This window comes from Ylistrum balloti, unplaced genomic scaffold, assembly GCF_031769215.1.
Source record: "Ylistrum balloti isolate Yb309-2 unplaced genomic scaffold, AGI_CSIRO_Ybal_v1 Utg370638, whole genome shotgun sequence".
NCBI classification, from domain to species: Eukaryota; Metazoa; Mollusca; class Bivalvia; order Pectinida; family Pectinidae; genus Ylistrum; species Ylistrum balloti.
Window position 1 is genome coordinate 186480 of NW_026782389.1, and position 26385 is coordinate 212864.

General features: G+C 34.8%; 1 protein-coding gene across 1 annotated transcript in view; it reads right to left on the minus strand.

The window, feature by feature from the left end:
• LOC132557186 (uncharacterized) overlaps nucleotides 1-26385 on the minus strand; it is a 66912-nt gene that overhangs the window by 28071 nt on the left and 12456 nt on the right. Inside the window, exons 2-4 of the mRNA XM_060221683.1 lie at nucleotides 10727-10917; nucleotides 583-802; nucleotides 93-348 (exon numbers count right to left, since the gene is read on the minus strand). Of these exons, the coding sequence (XP_060077666.1) occupies nucleotides 93-348; nucleotides 583-802; nucleotides 10727-10917 (667 nt within the window). The remainder of the gene's footprint in view (nucleotides 1-92; nucleotides 349-582; nucleotides 803-10726; nucleotides 10918-26385) is intronic.

A 26385-nucleotide genomic window follows, 5' to 3' on the forward strand; every position in this document is an offset into this window, starting at 1 on the left:
AAGATCCTAGCATGACAAAATGTTACAGGTTAATAAGCACCTAACATCCAATACAGTAAACCACTGTTTTAGTAAGAGAGAAAGATAGTCACCTGTTGCCCAGTGTGCCACAGTATGGTGTTCATTGTCTAGACAGTTAATGTCAGCATCCTTCTTCAGTAGGAGTCGCAGGAGGGGGGCATTGCCTCCTATCACAGCCATATGGAGGGGTGTGAACCCCTGCTCATCCTTAGAGTTCAGGAGATCACTGTCTTTGTGTAAAATCATCTCTGCGCATTGCGTTTCTAAGTTGTCAGCGCAGTAATGCAGTGCTGACTTCCCAGTCTTGTCTGCATCACTTGCTGAGGCCTATGGAAAATTTCATTTAACAATTATGAACTATAATTTCATAGATGTCTACAGGAATAAAGTCATATTTTCATGATAATCAGATTAAAATTAATGACACCACTTTTTGTCTTTTATGTGAATTGTATAATTATCATAAATCAAAGCTAGTCTATAGAAAGTCAGAGGTTATTCCTAGAGTTTTTCCCATATTTCTAGAATCTGAGAATATATTCTGTCCTCTTATCAACTTACCCCTTTATCCAGGAGCTCTTTAAGTTGTTCTGGGTTGCCATTCTGACAGGCGATGATGACTGGTGTCATGCCATCGTCTGCCGCCTGATCCATCACGTCCTCTGGGATACCGTTGTAAGTCTCTACCAGTTTATGAAAGTACCTGGGATCTTTGTTACCACACACACGATGAAAAACGGTCTTTCCTTGATAGTCTGCTACATCTATCTCTGGTTTATATCTGGAACAGAGAAGTCATCATTGTCATAGAATGCAGTCACACAACTTATAACAAATCACAATATCATACAGTAAAATATCAGTAGAGTAGTCATATTGATGAAAACAAACATGAAATCATAATTACTGAGATGAATTGTTTTCCTAAATCTTATTCTGTATAAATTGTTTCCACTAAATGTTGCTACTGGATTTTAATTTTGATGGCTTTTCCTAAAATTTGTATCGTGAACATCCAGTTTTGTGATTAAATACAGCCCAATAGATCTACTTACCAAGTATACTAATTTAAACCTATCATTATTAACATGTGATTTGTGGTTTCAGATCACCTCTGAAATCAATGACAATAAATCTCCCACCAAAAGTAAATGATTTCACAGTATCTTTGTCATAAGATTTCATGATGAATATTGAACTAAAAAATTTTAATGGGAAAAGAATTACTTTATACCATATTTCAATTTCTGTTCTTTCATGGGGAAGCAATGCAATTGCAAGATAATAATAATAATCAGGTTCTGACACGAAATGACAAAACTTACATTGGTAAAATGAACAGGTGTCATATATATGGAAATTCATTCAGTGTGTGACCTTATTGCTGAATACTGCTAATATTAATCATGTCCATCCCTATATCTTTAGGATATTTGATCTCTACATATTGCTGAGAATATTTTCATCATATTTGACCCCAGAAATGACCATAAAGTAGGTCAAGGTTAATATGTGAGATAAGATAACACCCAAACCCTGGTGCTCACTGGTCAAATGTTATGTCCACATGAATCTTCTGCAACTTGAGAATATTATTTCTTTAAATTTCAAACTAATATTTAACCTTATACAGCACTTAATTAAGATCAGCTCTGACCTGAACACAATAATCTAGAAAAGGTTTCCATGATCAGGTTGTACCTGATATCTATACACCAGCACCCCACACCAGATGTCTCTATGCTAACTTTCCTTCCCTGATAATTAGTTTTCTGAATGTTGTTCAAGACAAACCCCTTTATTAATGGCTAAATGACAATCATTCTTGTCCATACCCCATACCACTTCTTGTCAGCTAAAATAGAACACATTTTTGTTGGTATCATTATATTTATATAAAAATCTTTTAATTATATACATTATTTTGAGGTGAAGATTTTTACAGTTATTCTTTTGTTTCATGTGACTGTAACAGATATATACTACTGGCATTTTTTAAGAGAACTGATATACTAAACATATAAGTACACAATAGTTATCCATTCAATTCTTCACATTCACTCCTAGTCTTGTATACCATGTTTTATAACAGTTAGAACTGAACACCAGATATATCATTAGTATGATTGATAACTCAAGCCTCACTACCAGAAGTAAATCTTTTTAAATCCTCTCAAACAATACAACATAAATAACTGATTAATTCTCTCTATCCAATCAAAACACACTGTTTTACGATTCAAAATTACACGTGAATATTTTCAGTTCACTGCATCAAATGTTTCCAATACACCCCATGAAGTACCTTCACGCAAATAAAAGTTTATGCAGAATGGAAATCCATACAAAAATTAAAGTACAACTTTCATGTAAACTTGAAACCTCAATAAAAACAACCATTACACTTTATTTGTTACGATCTCCATTGGAGTACAGGAAAACAATTAAATGAGCGTTAAGGTGGAGAACCTGACCTGACCAATCACATCCATCAATGAAAACAGGAGAACAATGATTGAAATACGGTACGTTCTGCTGCTCAAGTCAGTGAAGCCAATAATACAAGGAAGGATTTTTATGGTTAATTTCACATCATATCAATGATGTGAAGGAAGCAAAGTTTATTATTCATTTAATTGGATGTCAGAATACTGCAAGTGACGTCAATATCACTACACGATTATTGATCAAAAGTAATTGTTGACCAAAGACAGCTCGTATGGGGCCAAATTTCCACCTGTATCCTAATACAGTATACATGTATATACTAAGTACACACCTGTATCCTAATACAGTATACATGTATATACTAAGTACACACCTGTATCCTAATACAGTAAACATGTATATACTAAGTACACACCTGTATCCTAATACAGTATACATGTATATACTAAGTACACACCTGTATCCTAATACAGTAAACATGTATATACTAAGTACATACCTGTATCCTAATACAGTATACATGTATATACTAAGTACACACCTGTATCCTCACATAGTATACATGTAAATACCTAGTGCACACCTGTATATCAATACAGACAGTATGTATACCTAGTGTACATCTGTATATCAATACAGACAAACTGTGTACCTAGTACACACCTGTGTATCAATACAGACAGTCGCTGTACCTAGTACACACCTGTATATCTATACAGACAGTCACTGTATCCAGTACACACCTGTGTATCAATACAGTCTCTGTACCTAGTACACACCTGTATCCTTAAACAGTTCAAAGGATCTGTTTTGTCATAAACTGAAGTATAAATCTTATTCAGATGCTGTAAGAGTTAATATTAAATGTTAACACAGTGTTGATTTCCAAAGCTGAGTATCTAGAGTCAACATAATTTCAAACATGACACAAGGATATCCTTTCCATTTCAGAATGTAAAAAAACTGATTCAAACATACAATGCTAAAGTTATATAAGTTTAAATGATTATTCACAATGACTGCTACTACCGCCCCAGTATAACCTTATAACCCTATAAATTCTTACACATTCAATTCATTGTTACAATGTGAATGTTTGTGTGTTTAAAAAATCATTTCAATATGTTAATTACAAAATCATTGAGATATTCTTTCGAAGAAACTGTTGGTCAATTATCACATCTATATTGTTTTGATATGTTTGTTTACTAAGTAATCATGCATTTGGTGTGTTATCTGGAACAAGGTATTGTGGTCAGATTAAAATTACAAAGCAGATATATATTTTAATCCCAGAAATAAATTTTGCAATCAGGTTGATTATAATACCCCATGTACCAGTATATAGATATATTAAACCCATTGACATTTTACCATGCTTGATCTAATAAACATGGCATCATAGACAATGAGTCTCCATTCTAAGCTTGGGAAAGAAACCAAGAGACACCTTCTACACAAGAAAGCATCATTTTCCACACAATGGTAATACATTGTACATGTGATGAAATTAATTTGTCAAAATAGATATGTGAAGATTTTGGTGTTTATTTTTGAAGTTTGTAAGGGATCATTCAAATTTAAGAATGATCTCCTCCTAACATCTAAAGAAATAGCATTACCAAATTTTTAGTCAAAATCAACCATGGCCAATTCTTCAGCCATATTTTTTTTCAGATCATTTTTAAAAAATGTATCCGCACACCAATAGACAAAGAGGAACCTACATATGAAATATGATTAAGATACATTCTGTATTTTCCAAAAATAGTAGCTACATACCATCAAAATCTAAGATGGCTTGCTGTGCACCAGTTTGCTTTTTTGGTCACTCCTTAAATTAAACACACAGCTAAGGCCAATTAAGGTGGATACACAGATGAAGCTTTAGAATTATCTCTTCTGCTTTCTTTTTTAGTCTAGCCCAAAATAGTACACTAACAATAAACAAGGGCACCACTCTACTTTAAACATGCAGTTTGAGAAAGAGCAATTTATGTAACAAAATATCAAACATTCAAAATTCAAGATGGCTGTCTGTCAACATGAACATGCACAACTAGAAACCAAGAAAATCATAGACCACAAATGATAATTTGAACTTACAAGATCTTTACTAATACATAATGTATCTTGTTTAAATGATTCTATTGGTATTTTATCAAAATGGACTTCCCACAATCATGCCCAAATAAATACTTGTTGTCTCCCCTACCTGATTCATGAACTTTGAGCTCAGACATTATTCAACAATTTGTCTTATAACAGAAACAGATATTGACATTGCAAAGCAGGAATGTGTTTAACTTTTTTGCAGGAAAAGGGGAGAAGACTTTGACCTGCATCAAGTCATCAATAAGAGATATTACAGTCTATAGTGATTAAGACAGCTATCCAGTAGGAGGTGCTAATTATAAATTAAATGAATACTTTGATCAGCATGCTTTTACTGATCTTGGTTATTTTAATTTCCTCCAGTTTTCCAAACAACACCGATTAAAAAGTTCTTGTGTAGGAAACTGAAATAAAATCACAAATTACAGATTTTTGTGAGCATTCTTATGCATCTTTTCCACTCTAAATCCCCTATGTCCTACAATTTAACAGAACTAATGTTTCAAAACCAATCCTAGATTAATGCTCATAGACATGTACACATGCCAAACCAACTCCTTATTTAACAACCAAAATGGTACAGACAATTTCAAACTGTGTTATACATGTATCTAACATTACAAATGGTCTAGATACATGTCTGAGTGGGATTAAAATCAATTTGAAAACAGATTAACAAGATTATATAATTGCTAGGCTATAGGAAAACAAAAAACAACTGCAGATGTATTACCTGCCAGCACTAATCAGCAATTCTACACGATTGTGTGAGAAGGTGATTAGCAGAGATTTCAAAGTCCATGTTTATATGTATATCCATTAGTTCTTGCTGGTGTAAAAGCTTGCCTGTAGCCGACTAGTAAAGCACAGATATTGTCTTGTCTTATTGTTAAAGCCATGTTTCCAGTGTCAGTTACAGGTAGATTACAATACGATGAATGAATTACACTCTGTATCACTGTTAAACCAGTCCAGCCACAACGCTGAGGAGACATCCTCCATAGGAATCCAATGCATGATTATAAGCCTTCAAAATTGATCGCCTGTAGATTTCACTGGATTAAAACCTTTAATTCAACTGGTTCAAATTCAATGATCATTGCTCCTTCTCAATTCCAGTACACAATTTATACACTGTTATTAATAAAGGTTTTATCAACATCAAACCAAGCAGTTCATTGGAGCTAAAGAAAGGGTACACTCTCCTTCACTTTCACCATTAGGATCGACATTTACCTTGGATTCTGGACTATTGAGAATGGTGTGATAGCCATACCAGTGAAATGTACATAGCAGAATCAATATTACCTAACAAAGCTCTCGTCCTTTTCCAAATACTTTATTTACATATACCAGTATAGAAAATCTATCAGCAGATCTCTATGTTCCAGTCTATCTAATTGCTGATCCCAAATTGTACCCTACCTCTCACAGATACTGACACATCCCCAGAGATACACAATTTTCAGAACAAAGTTAAACAATATTTCTTCTATCAAGTGAATTTGCAGGTATTTGTAAACCACATCTGCCATTATTGCTATCCTCCCTCCCCCACAAAAGACAAACATGCCTGTTACAGGATAAATAAACTGAATTTTTGACTGTTGTAGATGTATAAAATATCAGTGGATCACCATTAAGGATCTAGAGTCAGGAGATACACAGATGAGTTACCTCAGTGACAACTTTAATTGATAAGTCACTGACTTCATTGAGGGACTGGGGATACAGTAGTATGGAGTCATACAATGATGACCTTGACCTTGTCCTTTGAACTCCTAATCACATCTAATTTAAGGTATCCTCATACCATCCAGATTTTGTATCAACTTTGATTTAAATAAAAAAGAATGGAATCACTAGAGAGCTGACATCAATTTGAGATGTGATGTGACAGACATGGAGAACCAACTTTATATGAGATACACCAAGCTTAAAGCAATAAATGGGACTAGCATTATTTCAATAACTGTAGCTATGTGGTCTGCTCCATATGCTATATAAATCAATACAAAGTAGCATTAGGTTTTCTTTCCTGGAATAAGTGCCATGACAGCTAAATAATACACACAGAAATCTGACACACTGACACATGGAGGTATTGATGAGAAATTAGTGAATAGTTTAGCTACATACAGTATTCATGTTTTTTTTTACTTTACCGGTGTTTCTTATATCAATTTTCCTATGTAGACAGCCTTATTTATCCTGCCTTGCAATAAACCACCTATTAAAAACACCTATGCTCACTCACAACACCTGTCATACTTCATAACATATCTGTCTTTGCTGATATAAAATCCTTGTCTTACCATACATCAAATAATTGTTCATAACACTTCTGTGCTAATCACATTTCATACTTCATAAAACATCTGTCCTGTTTCACAACACACCTATTCTACTTAAAAACAACTTCAACATTCTGAAAAAATAAATGAGATCAAAATATATCTGGGTTGCCTACGATGAATATAGATGATCTCATAAGATAAAATGTCAATCATTATCACATGTTTTTATTCAATCTGACCTTGACCTGCATTACTAAGCAAACACTTTTTTATGTCACATTTACCTTTACAAATAAAATCCATGCACAACTTTTTTTTCTTATTTGATCTCTCTACAAATTAAATATCATGTCATTATTGTCTGTTGGTTGAATTTGCTTCCTGATTTTATCATCCTATGAACAGCCAGGGTTATTTATTGACAAAGACTCCTTGGAGTAGCTGGTGGCTACCTCATCGAACATTATGAGGGAGGTTGGATACATGCTATCCAGAACTATAGTAAAGTGCCTTACCCATTAGGACATGAAGGATGTTCTATGACCTCAGCTTCTTGAGAATCACAAACACTCCAAGCAGTGATCAAATCACACACCTTATATCTTTACCTGAGGTTGAAAGGTCTGGTGTTCTACAGTTATTATTGTACGAGAACTGTAAAAAGCATATCCTGTTATGGCATTACAATGAGTACAGAGCTATTTGCAAGGAGAGACCAGTTCTGACCATTTAATGTTTAGTGTATATCAACTTTCACTCAGTCTAAAAGTTCAGTGTATATAAACTTTCACTCAATCATCCTGGCTATTTATCATATACAAGTACCTGTGAATGATCCCCCGCCTTTACAAATTAAGATCAAAGGATTTAAGAAGAAACGTTTAAGTACGCCAATGTGTACATTTAAAGACTAGAGTCAGTACTCTGTTTGGTGTCATTGTGCTCTACAACTTTGAATCAAGTTCAACAATTGGTTTTGTTTAAAGTTCATATTTCTATAAACATACAAATATAAGCCATTGATTCACTTAGAATATTCATAATTTACACCAATAATTTATATGATAATTCAAATATTACTGCAAATCTTTTCATCTTTATCTGCAGTGTAATTAGATAAGAACCTGATCCTACTTACTCCTTAGGTTCTTTATGTGATATTTAACCCAGTAGGTAAGATCTTAACCTGACTTTTATAGTATGAAATTATATACGTCATACTCAACAGCTTACATCTATTGCTCAGTCTGTTAACACAATCACACCAAACTCAAAGTAAGTCATAAATTAGATATATTTCTAGAAGTCGTTCATGATTTCGTAAGCTCTAGTTATTTTATCATAATCTAGATAGGAATGTATTCATATGTTGAAAATGAAGCATTAAACACATAAAGACAGCTTATTGGGCTAGTTAACTACACTCTATCAACACTTGATCAACTGATTATCTGTAGGTAGTCTTATCGACTTCAAATTAACCTGCAGACGCACAAAAAGTTGGAATCATGAGAATGATCAGAATGGACTCAAAGTCAAAAAAATATAAAAATGGTAATTTGATACCAAAAAAATATGATAATTTCAACTTTTTTTTTTTCAAACCATTACGTACCATAATTTTCATATTTTTTCCTAGTTCCATTATTACGAGATACAGAGAGTTCTCAAAATTTGGTTGAGTCCCACAGGAAAAGCATGAGTCCAAGACTCAAATATCAGAGTCCCAAAAATCACAGCCCTAATTCAAGAAGATTTAACAAAAACTTAGAAATGAATCAACTGAGACAAGGCAAAGAATACACTGACTGCTTGTTGGGGGATCAACATCCTTGTTCCATTCGTAACCAAGTCTCTGATAATCTGGTATAACACGACTGAGGCAAGTAGTACTAGTTCTACATCTCAATGATTTAATGATCAGAAATAAAAGGACCTATGAATAACAAAAAGATATGGTATGACCACAAAATACTACATGTATATAAAGATTCTCAGGAAAATTAAGTTGAATAACCTAACAGGGACTAATGCACCATTTAGGTGTGGTACAGTATACCACCAGTGTGTACTGCACCAAGTACGCACAGCTGGAGTTTCATCATGGGGTCTATATACTGGTACCTATCATATCAGAACAAAAACAAAAGAGGTGTGTTCAGAGCAAGAAAAAAATTATAAAATTACATAAAGTGAAGGGAGGTCTGTCATGGTATTGATGTGTTGATTTTTTTTGTCCAGGTACAAACTGTCCTTAACGAGAAATGTACCACCTTTCTACCTGGTCATTTTCTATTCAAAGTTTGGTATAAATCACACTTGTGTTTCAGCTTTAATATATCTGACTGTTCTCTACACAAAGATTTGCTTATTGTCGTGTAAAGCAGGTATCAGCATGCTTGTGTTACATAAGGACCCACAGGAACAAAACATGTACTGTATCATTTCTATTTATGATCATGTTGATCTTTTAAATACAGATGTCACTACATAAATAACAGTAAGTATATGGACTGTATGTCTACACTTCCCTGAAGTATAAATTAATACAAAAATCTATGTAAAAGGATAGCCAAACTTTGAGCATGACGAAAAGTCATCCAAGTTATTTTTTCAATGAAGAAAGGATAAAAATTTATGAAATATCTATGATTCAGAAGTCTAACTTAAGAAAGTCATATATGTACAAATATAGGAGCGGACAATGTGTCCATTCATTTAAAACACAGCAGGAATGAAATAAAAATACTACTCATGCTCAAATCCCATCCTGCTCTCAATTGACATTCTTCCAAATTGATGATAAATGGTCTTATTGTAAGATTAATAGTGTGCTGTATTTTTCAAAACCGTCTCAATAATTCAAATTAATCTAAAAAAACGTTGAATCAATTTTGACGTATCTTTAGCATAATTATCCCACAATATTCCTTCATCGTACTCTACAACATAAAACTATTTCTAACAAGTAAAGGTACATTTGTTGCTACAGCGCCTGCTACATCAGCAGTCGAGCCGCAGACCATTTGTCCACTTTTATTCCATGGTAAACAAGGCTGATGTTGTGCGACTGCCTTGGATACAGTAAACAAAAACTGACGATCTCACTATTCAATCAATGCTTTATATACACAGCAGGTCCTGTGTCACCATCAACACCACTCTATTAGCACTGCTACAGGTAATATCAGCTTTTCAGGTATTGGGAAATCAAAAGACTGTTTCTCATCAAATTTGGTATGATATTCATTGGCAAAGGATAAGTTATGTATGAGTATTCAACACTGAAGATATATTTCATTGTATTTACATTACACCAAAGGTGTTGGGCATGCTAATCAATTAATAATCAAATGACACAAAATGTACACATTCTGTTACTATTAATTAAGATATTGAGCATGGCAAAACGCACTGGATTGCATACATATCTGCCTCTCATCCTGCATCCTTGCTAACCAAGGGTTTATCTTGTATAATCTCATTTATTCATTTTGTATCCACTCTTCTACATTGTAAATGAGTGTATATGAGATGAACCTTTGGCTAGCAAAGAAGCTAACCCTGGTGGTAACATCTACATATACGTTTTACATCTCCAAATGATGAATTTTCTTTATCACACGATAAGTATATATCCATAACCTCAACACATATTTTATAATGATAAGATGTTCCAATTTCCTTATTAATATATATTACTGCATGCATGTCATTTGCATTTCATTAATTCTTCTCAGCGTCAAGTCATCTTACCATTCTGTAAATGTGCTGTACACTTTATTGAAGAATTTCACAGAAATGTTTTAAAGTATTAATGAGCTTACAGCTTGCAGTATACTTACTTGAGTAAAAGTTCATATAAATCCAAACGTTTAGACGAGATGGCGTAGTGTAAAGCAGTGCGTTTGAGCCTTCGATCAGTGGCGTTGATATCAACACCCAAGTCCAACAGACGACGAGCAAAATCTATCTGCCGATGTTGCACAGCTGCAACCACAGGGGGCACACCTTTCCCATCTTTGTGGTCCAGGAACTGTACCAAGACAAAACCAATCAGAAGTATTAATATTTGAAAAGCAGGAATATTATCATACTTTGAATGTGTATTCAGGTTCAATTGTTTGGTTTTTTTTTTAATTTCTACAAAAGTAAGTGGTTTCTGTTTGAGGCTATCTTCCCTTTTTGCCTGCATATTTTTGGAGACATATACCATATTGACAGTTGACAAAACATTATTAGAGTCATGCCCATATTTGCGGAACTTCTCCTTTTGATGGGAATATAATGGAGCTAATTCTTTTAATTCAAACCAACAAATTGAAGGACAGACATATGTCTATGAATTTGACCTTTGTACTAAATATAAGCACATCAAAGTTCTAAGTGGAAAAGCTTTGAAATGATCATTACCAATACATAGATATCCTGTACATAACAATCATTTCTTACTAATTTGTTTTGCAAGCTATCAAGGTTGAGGACAAATAAATATCACTATGTTGTATTTCAAAGCACCATTTCCAAAATTTTGATGAGCCCAGTTACAAAGAGATATTTAGTGGTTCTCAAAATTTATGCAGGTCCCACAGGAAAAGCATGAATCAAGGACTCAAAATTTTGAGTCATAAAAATCACTGCATAGAACTGATATATCGCCTGACAGGGACCTTTGATCTGCAGGACATTGATTCTCTCACATACCATCTAGTCCAATTCATTCGGAAATTCTATCACATTTTCATATATTGGCTTGGAGTTCATTGACTTCAGACCAATATAAAAAATTTGACAGAATGTCAGAAAAATTTGAACTAACCTCTCATCCTGCATCAAATCCTCTTTCGAATTTCCTTTCACTGTTTCATGTAAACACATTAAAATGCATACTTATCCATTTATATGATGTAATAAATTATCAACATCTATTTGAAATGTTTACTGTTCATATCAATGGATGTATTTAACTTGTAAAAGTTTCTGTAACTCAAGATACTTTTACAGGTCAAAAGCACCAAAACATGTCAAGCAGATTCCTGTATTGAACCCCAGTAACATATAATCGCACATATTCTGCCAATTGCTAGATTAAACTAGATGAAACGGAGCTCATTGTACATCTTTTTGTAGCAGTTCTAATGATGCAGAGGTATAATAAGCCTACAAATGACAGCAAGAATATTGAAAATCATGAAAATATCAGCCCCTTGCATCTGCTACCTGTACTGTGAATGGTTATAGAAAATTGACATTAAAATAATGTTTATTTCTATTTTTGAATTTCAGCAAAACAGCAAGGAGATTTTCAATTTGTCCCATCAGCAACTCTTACATAAAGTATAGCTAGTTCGTTTCATCCATTTATCTTCCTTTTTGATTGAATAAGTATTTTTGGAGTCAGAAACATTAAATACATGGAATTGTATCGTTTTCATTTTTAATATTTATGTGCATTTTTCTTCAGGTACCGAACCGACTTTTGTTTCCTTGAAATATAAAATGAACATGAGTAATGCTCGGTTTAAACAGGGACGTAGATCTGTTATATACGTCCCTGGTTTTAAATGTCAGTAAATTATCTTCAGTTCTTCAGTATGTAAAATAATAGTTACATTACCTCCTTTCTCCATTAACTATTGTATATCCTAATGTTTAAAACCTATTGCACTTGTTTATTCATTTTTATAGTGTACTCATGCAGTCAGTTCCACCATATCACATAGTCCATGCATTTCCCCAAAGAAAAGAATGAGCTCAAATTTCCCAGATTTTAAACTTTGTCGGACACGTCACATACATTCTTACCCGCTCTCCAAAGAAACTTCAAGATGATATCCATTTAAAATACTAAGTGGTGTATCGTATCGTACTGCGATAATAAATAAGTATGTACACCTGAATTAGAAAAAGCGAGTTCCCGCATTGTGGGAATTGGTTCATGGTTTGGGTTGCGGAAGCTGCCATATTGCCGAAGGGAAATAACTCTAAAATGTGTTATCGGTAAACCGCGGGACGGAGAACGGAACAACATTTTATATAAATAAATCTTTAAACAAATTGAATACATTCAGATGTAACCATTGAAAATTGAAGGATCATCATTACCCAAATTTCTCACCAAGCATTCTGGGATAAAACAACGTGCAAAATGCGTTGTGCTGATTTTTTATAAATACAATTTATAAATGTGGATAACACTGTGGCTTGACAAAGTTTCATGCATGTTATGTAGGCCTTTGCCTTGATGATAGTTAATATCAGTTTTCTTTCATTTTTGTTAATTTTTTTCTTCTTTTTTCATAAACATGTTTTTCCTTCAAATTTTAGTTGACAGTTATGCGATAACTAACTTTTGGTCATTTTCGTAATTAATTTGGCGCGTGTGATATTACTCTTGAAATGTCACCATGTATATACGTGATATAAAGTCGTGATGATTACATGTATCTGAAGTCTATTTAGGCTGTACTTGATCTTCCGGTGCCCTCTATAATCGCTACATATTACCCCGCTCTGTGCTACCTGATTATTTATTTTATAAGCATTTTTAGACTCTCGAACATGCTGAATGTGCAGGACAACCCCATATGAGTTCTAATTGTATCTTCAGTATAACGCTGATACGTTGACGTACATGCACATCCGTCATGAAGTTCGAGAGCGCAATACGTTAGATGAATTGTGTTCGAGCTCTCCTGCCTACAAATACTACTTAACAAAACGCTTGTAAAGATTAAACAGTTTTCTATTTTGACCAGAAAAACAAAAGCATGTATCACGAAACAGCGTTAAGATTTAAAACAATTAGGATACTTGTCATTACAATAGATGACTTTTTTGTCGATATATTCAACTTTAGCGGAACATTTTCAATTTTTCTTCTTGATTTTATTTACGCGAATGACAGTATTTTGCCGACGTTTTGGCATCATGGGTAAATTATAAGTAAATGCTGTTTTCTCTGACACTGTTCGTTAACAAGTGGTGATTTAAAGATTTTATTTAACTCTCAAATACTTGCTGTAAGCTTCAGATTGAATATCTAAAGAGGATTAAACATGAATTTATAAATAGTACATATTTGAGTTCATGTGTTTCACTAATATGCTTAGTGAATATGTCACCTCTGGAACCAGATACAATGGACATAACAATAATTATAGATATTTATACATATCTATAATTGCAAAGTAAAGCATATGAAAAATGGTCCCAGTGGATATTAGACACGCAGTAACTTTTTATGAACTGATGTATAATATATTGAAGTATATTGATAAATATGAGAAAGTTAAATTTTGTCCTTCCATGTTTGCATGTATTTTAATATATTTTTCAAGTAACAATAATGATAATAAATGGTCCATATTAAAACTTACCGTTGGCAGATTTTTAAATCCTTCAAATATATATAAAAAGTTGAATAAATCCCTATTTTGTGAATACAGAGGATCCTAAAGGTATCACATCCCAGTCAAGAGCCGGATTGACACACCCGTATTGATGGAGATCAAACTTCACACTGAGTCTAAACCAATCAGGTGTGTATTGATATCCGATCAGTTATCGATACGCACCTGTATGTCGTACACAGCGTCTGAACGAGCATAGAGAAATCCGTGGATAAGGACAATCGCTTCCGAAATCAATTTCCAATTATTAATGGAACAAACCCAGAGTATATCTACCCAGAAACGTAATACGTCCTTTTAACTTTGTATACTGGGCATTGTTTGACGTCCACAATATTACAGTGTAGGTCTAGGGTAGGTGTAAGTGTACTGCGCCACCCATGACCGCACTTCAACAATGAACGACTTATACAGACACCTACAGTGTAGGTAGATTTCTGTATAAACTTTATACTAAATCAACTTGTCAAACTAATTAACATTAATTTGTCTGTTTTGTTGATTTTCTTTCACGAAATGTTGTGTTTTACTCAAAATGACTTCCTTTTTGTGAGTCATATTCTGGACAATAGTTATAATGAATAAGTGAATAATATTGTTTAAGTTCGTCTCCTGCTATCAGTGTGATAAAACTGGGTTTGTCAGTCATTGGTCAGTAATTCAATACAAAACATAATTCCAAACACCCAGGCATAATTCTGATAATAGGTTTTCTACTAGTTATGATATATTGAAGATGGAGAGAGTGTAGAGGTGTATGGGGTGGGGATGGAGGTTACTGAATGAAGTCCAGTATCGACATGGCGCTAAAGAAAAAAAAATTCATTTTTTTGACAAAGAGCTAAATACAGTATCTCCAAGATAAGTTTATGGTATATATCTACATTCCGTATCTCACAGATATGTTCTTGGTATAGATCTACATATACTTCCCTGGGTTATATTTTGGCATATAACTGCATGCTGTCTTACAGATATTCTTCTCTGATCTATTTTGGAATAGATCTACATACTATTTCAAGGATAATTTCCAATAATTTCTAACTACTTTTGGATAACCATCACTTTAAAGTTGATATACTTTTCAAGAGAAAAAATCTCCTACGATATATGGTATATCATAATGGTTATTCTCAATTCGTGACTCATTTTGGAACAACCCAAATACGTTTGTCCTTATGTCCAATATCTAAGAGAGAACCTTTTCCACTTGGTTGTAACCTTGACATGCGGGGCTTTCGCCATATCTAAATCTTCATCGTCTATTCATACTTTATATTGGACTTTCTCAGATTTAGTCCAAAATATCTATATCTTCGATAAGTAAAATCGTTTCATAAGTATTTTGTTTTTTTAATCGTAAGTTCCACCTTTCCCTTTTCATACCGCCATCATGACCTCAAAGGTCATCATATTTCACTAGTATCGCATACGATTTCACTGTGTTGATTTTAAATGAAATACCTACATGTTATTACACACTACCAGTCCGGTCGGATCGGACACACCTGACCCGAGTATAAGGGCCTTGACTAGTTACCCATACACACCCTCCTCTGTCCATTGTGGCCGTGTCGTCCTTCATGAAACAAGTTATGATTTTAACTGATAAAACCTGTATATACCCTTTGTTTCTAGAACTGTACCTCTATAGTACGTTGATATTCCCAGCCAGCTTGACTAGAGGTGGAAGTGTGAAACTCGATTAGCGAGTCAAGCGGAATCATTCATGCATAATTTTATCTGTGTTGCATTTTGAATACATAACATGTAAACTGAAACTGTGCGCATGAACAGCACCGTAAACGCAATTAGAATCACGTGATTTAATCATTTTTGTCCCTACGACGCTTGGTTTTTGAAAGTTGGTATTGGTTTCAATCAATTATTTAATCGATTGACAATGATGGGATGTCATGAACAGCTAGCTGATAGATGTTTATATTTTAAATATCTTTTCTGTATTTTGCTGTATTCATATTGCTATGAACGCACTTCCGCTTAGAGAAACGGGTCGCCACTATTTCATTTTAGACAATGCAGAAACTTCATCTTACATGTTGCTAGCTTCGTGAAGAGTTTGGTCCTCTGTCCTCTCCCCGGGAAATTCCGATATGATCTCCTCATGGGTTTCCACGTTGATCACTAGCAGTTATAGTTCATTAATCAAAATACATACATTAGGGATATTTAAAATGAAATTCAATCATCTTTGACCTAATTAACAAACTATAAATCCGCCATATTTCTCGATGTATTATCCTGGTGGTCGTGATACGGTGGTGGGAGAGATTTGGCCGATAAAGGGAGACAATCATGTCCGTTGTTGTGATGCATTGTTCTGTATCCCATTAGATGGAATCTTAACTAAAACTTATAACGTTAACCACATATAGAGCCTATAAGATATCTCACGCTTACCACTACGGTTATACCTGGGTATGACATAGCGATTTTCACACTCCAAACAAAGACTACTTGTTAGGTTTTTTAAATGCTTGACATGAAATCGTCATTGAAAGTCCTAATTTGATGAAATTAGAGGTGAATTCGGTATTTTCGGACCAACACGTTCATGAACGTTTACACGTCGTTGACAAGCCCCTGCAATGTTTATATAAATGATTTTCGGAAGCAGATTTGCAGCGCAAACACATTCTAAATCCTAGATCATCAGTGCATCACACAGGGATGAGATCCCCCACTAAGTACATTGTACAATAAATGACGTCATCAAGGTTCCCAGGCAGATTTTATTATTAAAGACCATTGCTGCATAACATGTCAACGAGGAAAACAAATTGAACAAGAAAATGATAATGAAAAATGACTTACAAACTCATATATTTCACGTAAGTTGATTGTAGGAATTATGTTTAAGTATTTTCGTAAACAAATGCTTTGGATCTTTTTATGTTGCTAATTTCAAAGGCGTAATTATTGAATTAAATCTTTCAAATCTTAATGACAACGATGTTGAATTCTCTTGGTGAAAATTTCTTCTCGTTTACTTACTTCATTACATAAGACCAGTTATAAAACCAAGCTATGAAAAAGTATAGAAATAATCTTATATAAAAGTAATTTATAGGATTTTGCCTCAAAGCGACGGAAAGAAGGACGCTAGAACAGGAGACGTTGATGGTCACCTTAAAGCTAAATGTTGGCACATAGTACCTGTGATAGGTACGACTTATTTCTGTTTTTATTGTAAAAATGGAGACATCAACAGGTACTTTGTACACCATTCGAATTCCACGGTTAGCGAGTTAGATTCTGTGGTACGGCTTTGCGATAAGGAGAATTGCTGTAACTGCTATTTACTTATAGATCTTGGAATATCCTCCTTTAAACAATAATGAAACTCTACAGACTTTAAGACCAATAACTAACCGATAGGGCGTCACCATAATTCGGAGCCACCCGGAAATTCCTTTTAAGTAATGGGATATAGCTGTGGTTTTTATTGCTATGAGGTATCCCTGACAAAACGTTAGAAATTGTTCTAAATCGTTAGAAGATCCATAAATTGTTGGTGGATTACATCGGACGTTCGTGAGAGAACGCCATTCATGCTATGTAGTTATTGGTCACCTCCACGACAAACAGCTATATTTTCTGGACCAACTACTAAATTGTAAACACTTTCACGGGTGAAATGGTTTGATATTTTCCGCCAGTTGATTAAGATTGACTTGTTTATGACTTATCTGAGGTAAACACGTGTCATTTCAGTGTGTCGGTGTCTCAGACCATCCCACCATCACATCTCCTCAACCTAGCTCTCTGCTTATTGCACAACGTCATGTAATGTATGTGTCTAATCGTTTAGCTGATACCAATATCTCATAAGCAATGTTTGAAAAGTGAAAGCTGCTCATTATTGAGAAAATTGTGAGAAACCAAAATCGTTTTATGTAAGCACACGTATCCTGTCACTGTAAAACTTCTGATGAGTTTGATATGTAAACTTTGTTTATTTTACAACAATTAGGAAACAAGCTACATCGTATCAGCTAATGGTTACTTTCAATGGCTCAGATGGAAGCGGGTATGTGGTCTTACTGGGAAGGAAACAGAAATACCAAGGAAAACCCGGGTGGTCGGGCAGGTGAAACATAACCTTTTTACGTTCCTTCGTGGAATTGAACTCCGGACAAGGGGTCACATTGTTAATATTGAAGCATTGGAAGAGGGGTCCCATAGTTAACAATGGAACATATGAAGAAGGGTCCCGTAGTTAACATTGGAACATATGAAGAAGGGTCCCGTAGTTAACATTGGAACATATGAAGAAGGGTCCCGTAGTTAACATTAGAATATATGAAGAGGGGTCCCATAGTTAACATTGGAGCATATGAAGAAGGGTCCCATAGTTAACATTGGAGCATATGAAGAAGGGTCCCGTAGTTAACATTGGAACATATGAAGAAGGGTCCCGTATAGTTAACACTGGAGCCAATCCGAAGACAACTATGTTCGGGACATAGACGTTTTAACACAGGCAGTTTTACCTGGGTGTTTTTGTTCGATCAGTTACTATGAAGTTGAGTGGTTGTTAGCTAAGAGGTTACCCAACAACTGGTTGTTTTATATGGGATTAGCTTACTTAATTATTTTCTTCGTCATATTTCACAAGAGTTCATTATTTTCAAAAGTTATAAAAAAACACGAGCTTTCCAAATCTAATTTAGTTAACTTAATAGATAAAATATCTCATAACTTTTAAATATTTTATAAACAAATTAGAAATCTTGTTTTATAGATTGAATCTAATTTACCGATTACTAGATTAGACATTCCTCCATGGATTAATGACAACTTACCATACTGGTCTAAATGCCAATGTTTCCATGAGGATAGTTTCGATTTTTTAATTCTACGAAAGGGACAATTACTGACATTATCTACTTTCTACACAAATTTCGTTTTCTCATTATAAAAAGCGAAAATAATTTTAAAACAACGATCTTTTGTTCCTGTCAGACATTTATGTATCTACAATCTTGTATATCAACTTTCAGCAATTACATGTGCGACGAGCCCTAGGATAAGAGATTAAGTGATATTTTCTCTCAAACATGTATGCCTACAAACAGTAGTAATTAGTAGAAATCAAAACAAACAAGGTATGTTTTACGTTTATGTTCAATTAACAATACCACAACTACTAAATATAGATCAAAGATAAAAGTACAATTGTCATTCTGCTCTGAACCTTCTTGACACCGTCATAATTTACACAAGCTTCCTGACTCCTAGTGGTCACAATGAACCAATCAGAAATTCCTTTATACCCAGTTACAATGATTGACTGTTGAAACTCGAGTTTGACTGATAGGGAAGTTTCCTTGTTCAGGTATTCACTTGTGTTTCACTCGAGAGAGTGTTCCGGATGTCTGTGTTACGCGATAGTTTTGACATCAGTTCGTGTCACTTTGATCACTTCACTCGGATGTCTGCTTCAGAACAAAGCACCGTGTTTCACAAATCTACACTGGGTTTCCTTGTGAAAAAATAGATTAAATGGATTATTGATAGTCGGGCGTCATATTGAACACCGATTTGAAATTTGTTGATGACTTGTTTAAATAAAAGAAAATTTTGATATCTTTCCTCTTTGCTATAAATCGTTATGTTTGTTAATATCGCTTGTAAAACTGGCCGATCCAAGTCAGCGCATTAAATATACCTGTATCCAAAGCCTTTAACTTTAAATTTACACGCAATATGAAGCAACAAGGTTTGAATGGTTTGAATGTTTGGGACAATATTTTGATAAATGTCAGTATATAATTTACAGAAAATGGTTGATTGTAAGATCAGTCCCCTTTTCCCACTTTTTAAAACTTTTTGATGCCATGTTGTTTTTGTCGTTGTAAAGTCAACATGTTATTAGAAACACCATTACGACACTGAAAAAAAACTTTACTAATATTACAAAAAAGATTTTATATAAGAAGACGTTCATTGACCGCCAAAACGCTCCCCGCGTGTCAGCTCTCATTAATGGTCCCTTTACATTACATTCCGGACCTCGGAACGCAGACTGGACCATTGTTTCTCTGGCCATTCGCATGACCCAAAGAAATTTATAAAATTAACGGGTTTGGTGAGGTGGAGCGACCCTCCGTCCCACGATCTCGGTACCGACTGACACATGTCACGATAACATATATACCTGTTATATTAACGATCATACTACTTTCTCTGGGACTCCAACAGACTACCAAACTACATCCAGGTCAGCTATCCTATCCAGGATTAAAGTTATCGGATTTCAAATAAAAAATGTGTATAACCATCATTGCCAATTCCCAAAATACCATTTAATGGTTTAGAATTTCTTTTACGAGAGATGTAAACGGTGACGGGTCACACATCCTTATCGAAAATTTCTTCATGATATATCTACTCCAAATTCTATCCATACGACTCGTACGCCTGAGTTCTCTATTCAAAGGACTTTTGTTTGTTTGTTGTTTTGACTTTTGTTTGATTGTTTCTTATCTCTACGCGAGGAGGAGATTCTTGGCTGTCTAATTCGAGACTTCCTCTAGCTTGAAGGGTCAGATAGAGAAATCTCTAGCCGAGGAGGAGATTCTAAAATGTTTAACCTGAAGATCTTAGACTCGGCTGCTGGTTTATCAGTAAAGAATATCCTACCCTGTCTTAAACTAGGCCGGTAAATTATGTTATTCCTTTGTGATATATATCCCTATAAACTCTGTTTCTTAGAAATAACATATCTCCGGGGTTGTTTCGATTCCTAAGATATCATTACAGACTCTTTATCATCGGGATTATTATCCTAGTAGGTCTACCCTTAATCTTAATTTCTGATGTCGCTCCCTTAAGATGATAAATGGAGTTTGTGTGACAGCGAGTCGTTCTGCGTCACTTGCTTTGATTAAGTGATTTGATTGAAATCAATGTTCACTCATCACGTAACACGTTTGTATGCTACTGGGCAATAACTAGACGACAAATTCAATAAAAACATGAACAACTATGTTTGTACCTTCTATACTTACGTCCACGTGTATATGTTGTATCCACGTGTTCTCAACATCCTTACGGTATAATGTTACTTTAATGATCACTTCCAAGACCGTAAATTACAATGACGTATTAGACAAGGAAGGAATAAGTGCAAAAAACACACTTAAAGCAATGGAATAACTGGGCGATTCACTATCAAGTTGCAAGTAAGCCAGGGTTATCTCCCATGTCATACTCGGGTCTGAACAATATCTTACTAATTTGAGTGAAAAAAAGACACAATTGTGATATTCAGTTAACATTGAAATGTTAGCACTATTAAGGAATTGTGACCAAATTTGCATTTTGTTGGATTGAACAAGAAGTGGATAATTCCTGGGTAAATGACTGGAAAGAAACGAAATAAGCAAAATATCCAGAGTTTGTCAAATCCTGACGAACTGTATCTAAGGGAGGTAACCGTGGAAGACATGAACGATAAGATAATTTCTAGCTTTACAAAGATTTACTTTTTATGATTTATGGGCCAGGAGTGTCAGCAAGACTATATTTTCTTTTTGAATATACAACCAACACGAGGCAACGAAAAATATCAACCACAGAATTACATGAATCATTCAAACTGCTACCGTGGTGCGGACATAATATACAACCTCACATCTTTTACATATATAATGACTTTCACAGTGGGTACAATATACATGTAGTAATATTGAAAAAGAAATGTACGCAAATGTACATGTCTTTATTTATCGTAGTCATTGGACTATTCATTAGCACAATACATCCAACACACACCTCAATCGCCAGATACATGTTTTGCATTCTATTTACTACTGATAGGTGTCTGGTTTCCAGTCTACACATCTACATTATACGGTAGACTTAAGTGGGTTTGTTTATTTGTAAGGTACAGACTGCTGTCAAAACAGACAGAAAATCTCTGTGTAATTTGGTCGATAATTGCGATCATTACATTGGGCTTTAATTTCTTGGTCCATTTCATGAAAGACAGTTGTCATATAATTAATTGATATCACGCTTCTAGTACTTAGACTTGTACCAAGATATTGTGATATTGTATTTAGTTATAGCCATAATGATCTGGCTGATTCTCGCGAGATTTCTTACACAATCTATGGTGTACCAGGACTGAGGTCGTCAAGATGGAATAATGTTAATAAAAAAAAACCTTCATCACAGAAATAACAGATCTCTCATTCGCGAATTTCCATTCCAGTCCAACCTACACCTCAACAGTCAGATAAATGGTCTGCGTATCGTTCACCACAGGCATAAAAAGGTAGACTTCAGAGGGTTGTTTTGTAATGTATATTGTATTAACTGCTGCCAGACAAAAATCACCGAAAATCTCTGTTGATTTTATTGTCATTATTATTTATCTAAACATATATTATTGACATAATAATCAGCAGGGAACATTATCTAAGCCCAAATACAAAATAACAAATACAGCATTTGGAAAAACGAAGAGGTCATGGATTTATTATGATTGTTTTGTTTTCAATCATGGTATTTAATTTCTTAAAATCTGAATGCTCAAGGTCGCCTGTAGACATGGCAACTTAAACATTTTACTTACATATGTAACAATGCTATAGATTGTATCCATTGTGGTGTTATCCAACCTTTTCCCGATGCTTAGAAAAGTTAACAGTGTACAATATGCACACATTTACAGGTAGCAACCAATAACCCATTTCCGGCAGGTATGACGTCATTTATAACTCGGTTTCGATTTTAGTAAACAAGGAAGCATATTTCTCGTCAATATTTGATGATAAAGCTCCAGACAAGTACCGATCAATAAAGAACCGATATCAAAAATATTACTGCTTCATTTACTTGGCGATGACAAGGGTTACACCGGATATTGTTACTATGTTACAGGAACATGCGCAGCTACAAATTATTACCAAATTGCTGTTTTTAATATCTGCACAAAAAGAATGTTTATTGGAAAAACTAACTGGAATAATTATTTTCTGCTGAAACCATGCAGTTCGTAAGATTTGTGTCTTTTATGTTCTTTAGTGCCATTTTTACATGTATAAAGTATGGGAAAAGATTCCCCGAGTACAAACATGTATGATTCCGTTTGTCATTAGTCCTCCGTGTTTGTGTTGATCATTGGAAGTCGTGAGATTGATATCAAAGCGTATATATATAACAACAACAAAATTAAACCAATCTAAAATCCCATCAACCGTGACCATTAGTGGTATCAATATTTAACGAGAAGCTGATAGATTTTACGAGTGAAGCTAAGTGCGATATGAGTTGATTGTCCAAAGGGAATACTGTAATGCTTTTTTGAAACATAGTAGATGTGCTTAGTATACAGACTGTGATAAAATTGTGCCCTAATTTACAGTAACCATGTGTGAATCCACTGCATGTTTGTGGTTTGCAACATATCGTTTACCTGATAAACTTTGGTGTTCATAGCATTTGAGATCGATAGGACGAAACATTTGTGTATCTATCTAACAAGCCAAAAAATAGAATCTTCGTTTGAAGTTGTTTTAATGACTGCACATCTATCTAACGGATTCCGCGTCCACTATTATTGCCTTTCAGTTTTACAGCGGACCAGAAAAGATAGGAAAGTAAGTAGATGTGGGAGAAGTAAGAAGTGATAGGAGAGAATGGTACTCTGCTGAGACAAATTCATAGCATTTAAATACCGTAATTTGTAGGTCACGCAGAAATGACTTCCGGAGGACACAGGGATTTCTTTCAGAATTTACGGAAAAGGACGGAAATTGATTTATGTTATTGATATTGAGGGTCAACATTGATTCGTGGTAATGACAGGATGTTTTTAAGTGGATCATTTGAGAGAATAAACAAAAGAACACGCGATATCGTGTAATTTATGGCCTGGTCAGTGCGGTATTTACACGGGAAGGAACCACACGTTTTTAACACTAAGTGTCAACAATGATAAACCCGGTGTGCAAATATTGACCAGATATATACACTGCTACATCCACTATGAGTGTTTGAGGATTATTTTACCGTCGATTACAACAAGGACAAGGTCTGAGGTCGTATCTATTTACAACGGAGTGAGGCCAGACACAAACCAAGTTTTAATATATATTCCATACAGCAGAGAAATGGAGAGGTGACGAGTCGCGACAACACATCAAACATATGCTTAATTACGACTCTTATCACACCTGTAACATTCATGGTGACCTGCTCTCTGGAATTCCAGGGATTCCAAAAGAGAATCGCTTGAAAAAAACTCTCGGAGATAAAAATACGGAATATCAGTACCGTGTTTCTGAATAGTCTTATCAATTTTACTTCATAGAAATAAACAGGATCTGTCTCGGCAGAAAGAAAACATGTACAGTCCATTACAAGTACCACATTCTACATCGGTGTCAGTCATTCTACATCACAGTGTCAGTCATTCTACATCACAGTGTCAGACATTCTACATCACAGTGTCAGTCATTCTACATCACAGTTTCATTCATTCTATATTACAAGTATCACATTCTACATCACAGTGTCAGACATTCTACATCACAGTGTCAGTCATTCTACATCACAGTGTCAGACATTCTATATTACAAATACCACATTCTACATCACAGTGTCAGACATTCTACATCACAGTGTCAGACATTCTATATTACAAGTATCACATTCTACATCACAGTGTCAGACATTCTACATCACAGTGTCAGTCATTCTACATCACAGTGACAGACATTCTACATCACAGTGTCAGACATTCTATATTACAAGTATCACATTCTACATCACAGTATCAGACATTCTACATGACAGTGTCAGACATTCTACATCACAGTGTCAGTCATTCTATATTACAAGTATCACATTCTACATCACAGTGTCAGACATTCTATATATATGTATGACAGTCTATATGACAACACCGACTATATTACAGATCGAATTCTTCACATGTTGCTATAATTAATATGATACATCTCTGTACTTTCACATGTTTGTTTGATACAGCAATGACTCTACACATGGAGATCTAAACGATATCTCATGTAACAAATGATCGGAATTAGTGAAATCGCTTTTTTCTTTTTGATTTATATATATAATTTACAATTCCTTTCAAACCTCGTTAGACCCAACTAGCCCCATTATAGCCGTGTAACGGTTACTGTCATGACCTTGTAGGCTAGCCAATATTCCGCGATCAGAAACCATGTAACTAAGTACCTCTCAGGTCAAATCACACGTGAGTTATAGGTATATCATGTTAACAGGTAATATACAGGTATTATATATATCATATAGAGGTGATACACAGGTATGTGAATTCTTATGATCTATCACTGATACCGAATACCGAATCAGATCATAATGGCGTTCTGTGAGGGTATTTAGGCCAGGAAATGAGGAAAATGGTTCGAAATAATGTACATCATCATCATTCATTACAACAATATATGATGATCATGTTTTTATGTGACATCTACCATGGTCAAAGCCTTTATACATTGGTCCCCATCTACATAAGGGTATCTAGCGGGACATAAATAGAAGACTGACATCTAGTGGGGCATCAAGGGGACACCAATAGAGGACTGGTATCTAGTGGGACATCAAGAGAGACACCAATAGAGGACTGACATCTAGTGGGACATCAAGGGGGACACCAATAGATGACTGACATCTAGTGGGACATCAAGAGGGACACCAATAGAGGACTGACATCTAGTGGGACATCAAGAGGGACACCAATAGAGGACTGGCATCTAGTGGGACATCAAGAGGGACACCAATAGAGGACTGACATCTAGTGGGACATCAAGAGGGACACCAATAGAAGACTGACATCTAGTGGGACATCAAGGAGGATACCAATAGAGGAGTGGTATCTAGTGGGACATCAAGAGGGACACCGATAGAGGACTGACATCTAGTGGGACATCAAGGGGGACACCAATAGAGGATTTGTATCTAATGGGACATCAAGGAGGACACCAATAGAGGACTGGTATCTAGTGGGACATCAAGAGGGACACCAATAGAGGACTGACATCTAGTGGGACATCAAGAGGGACACC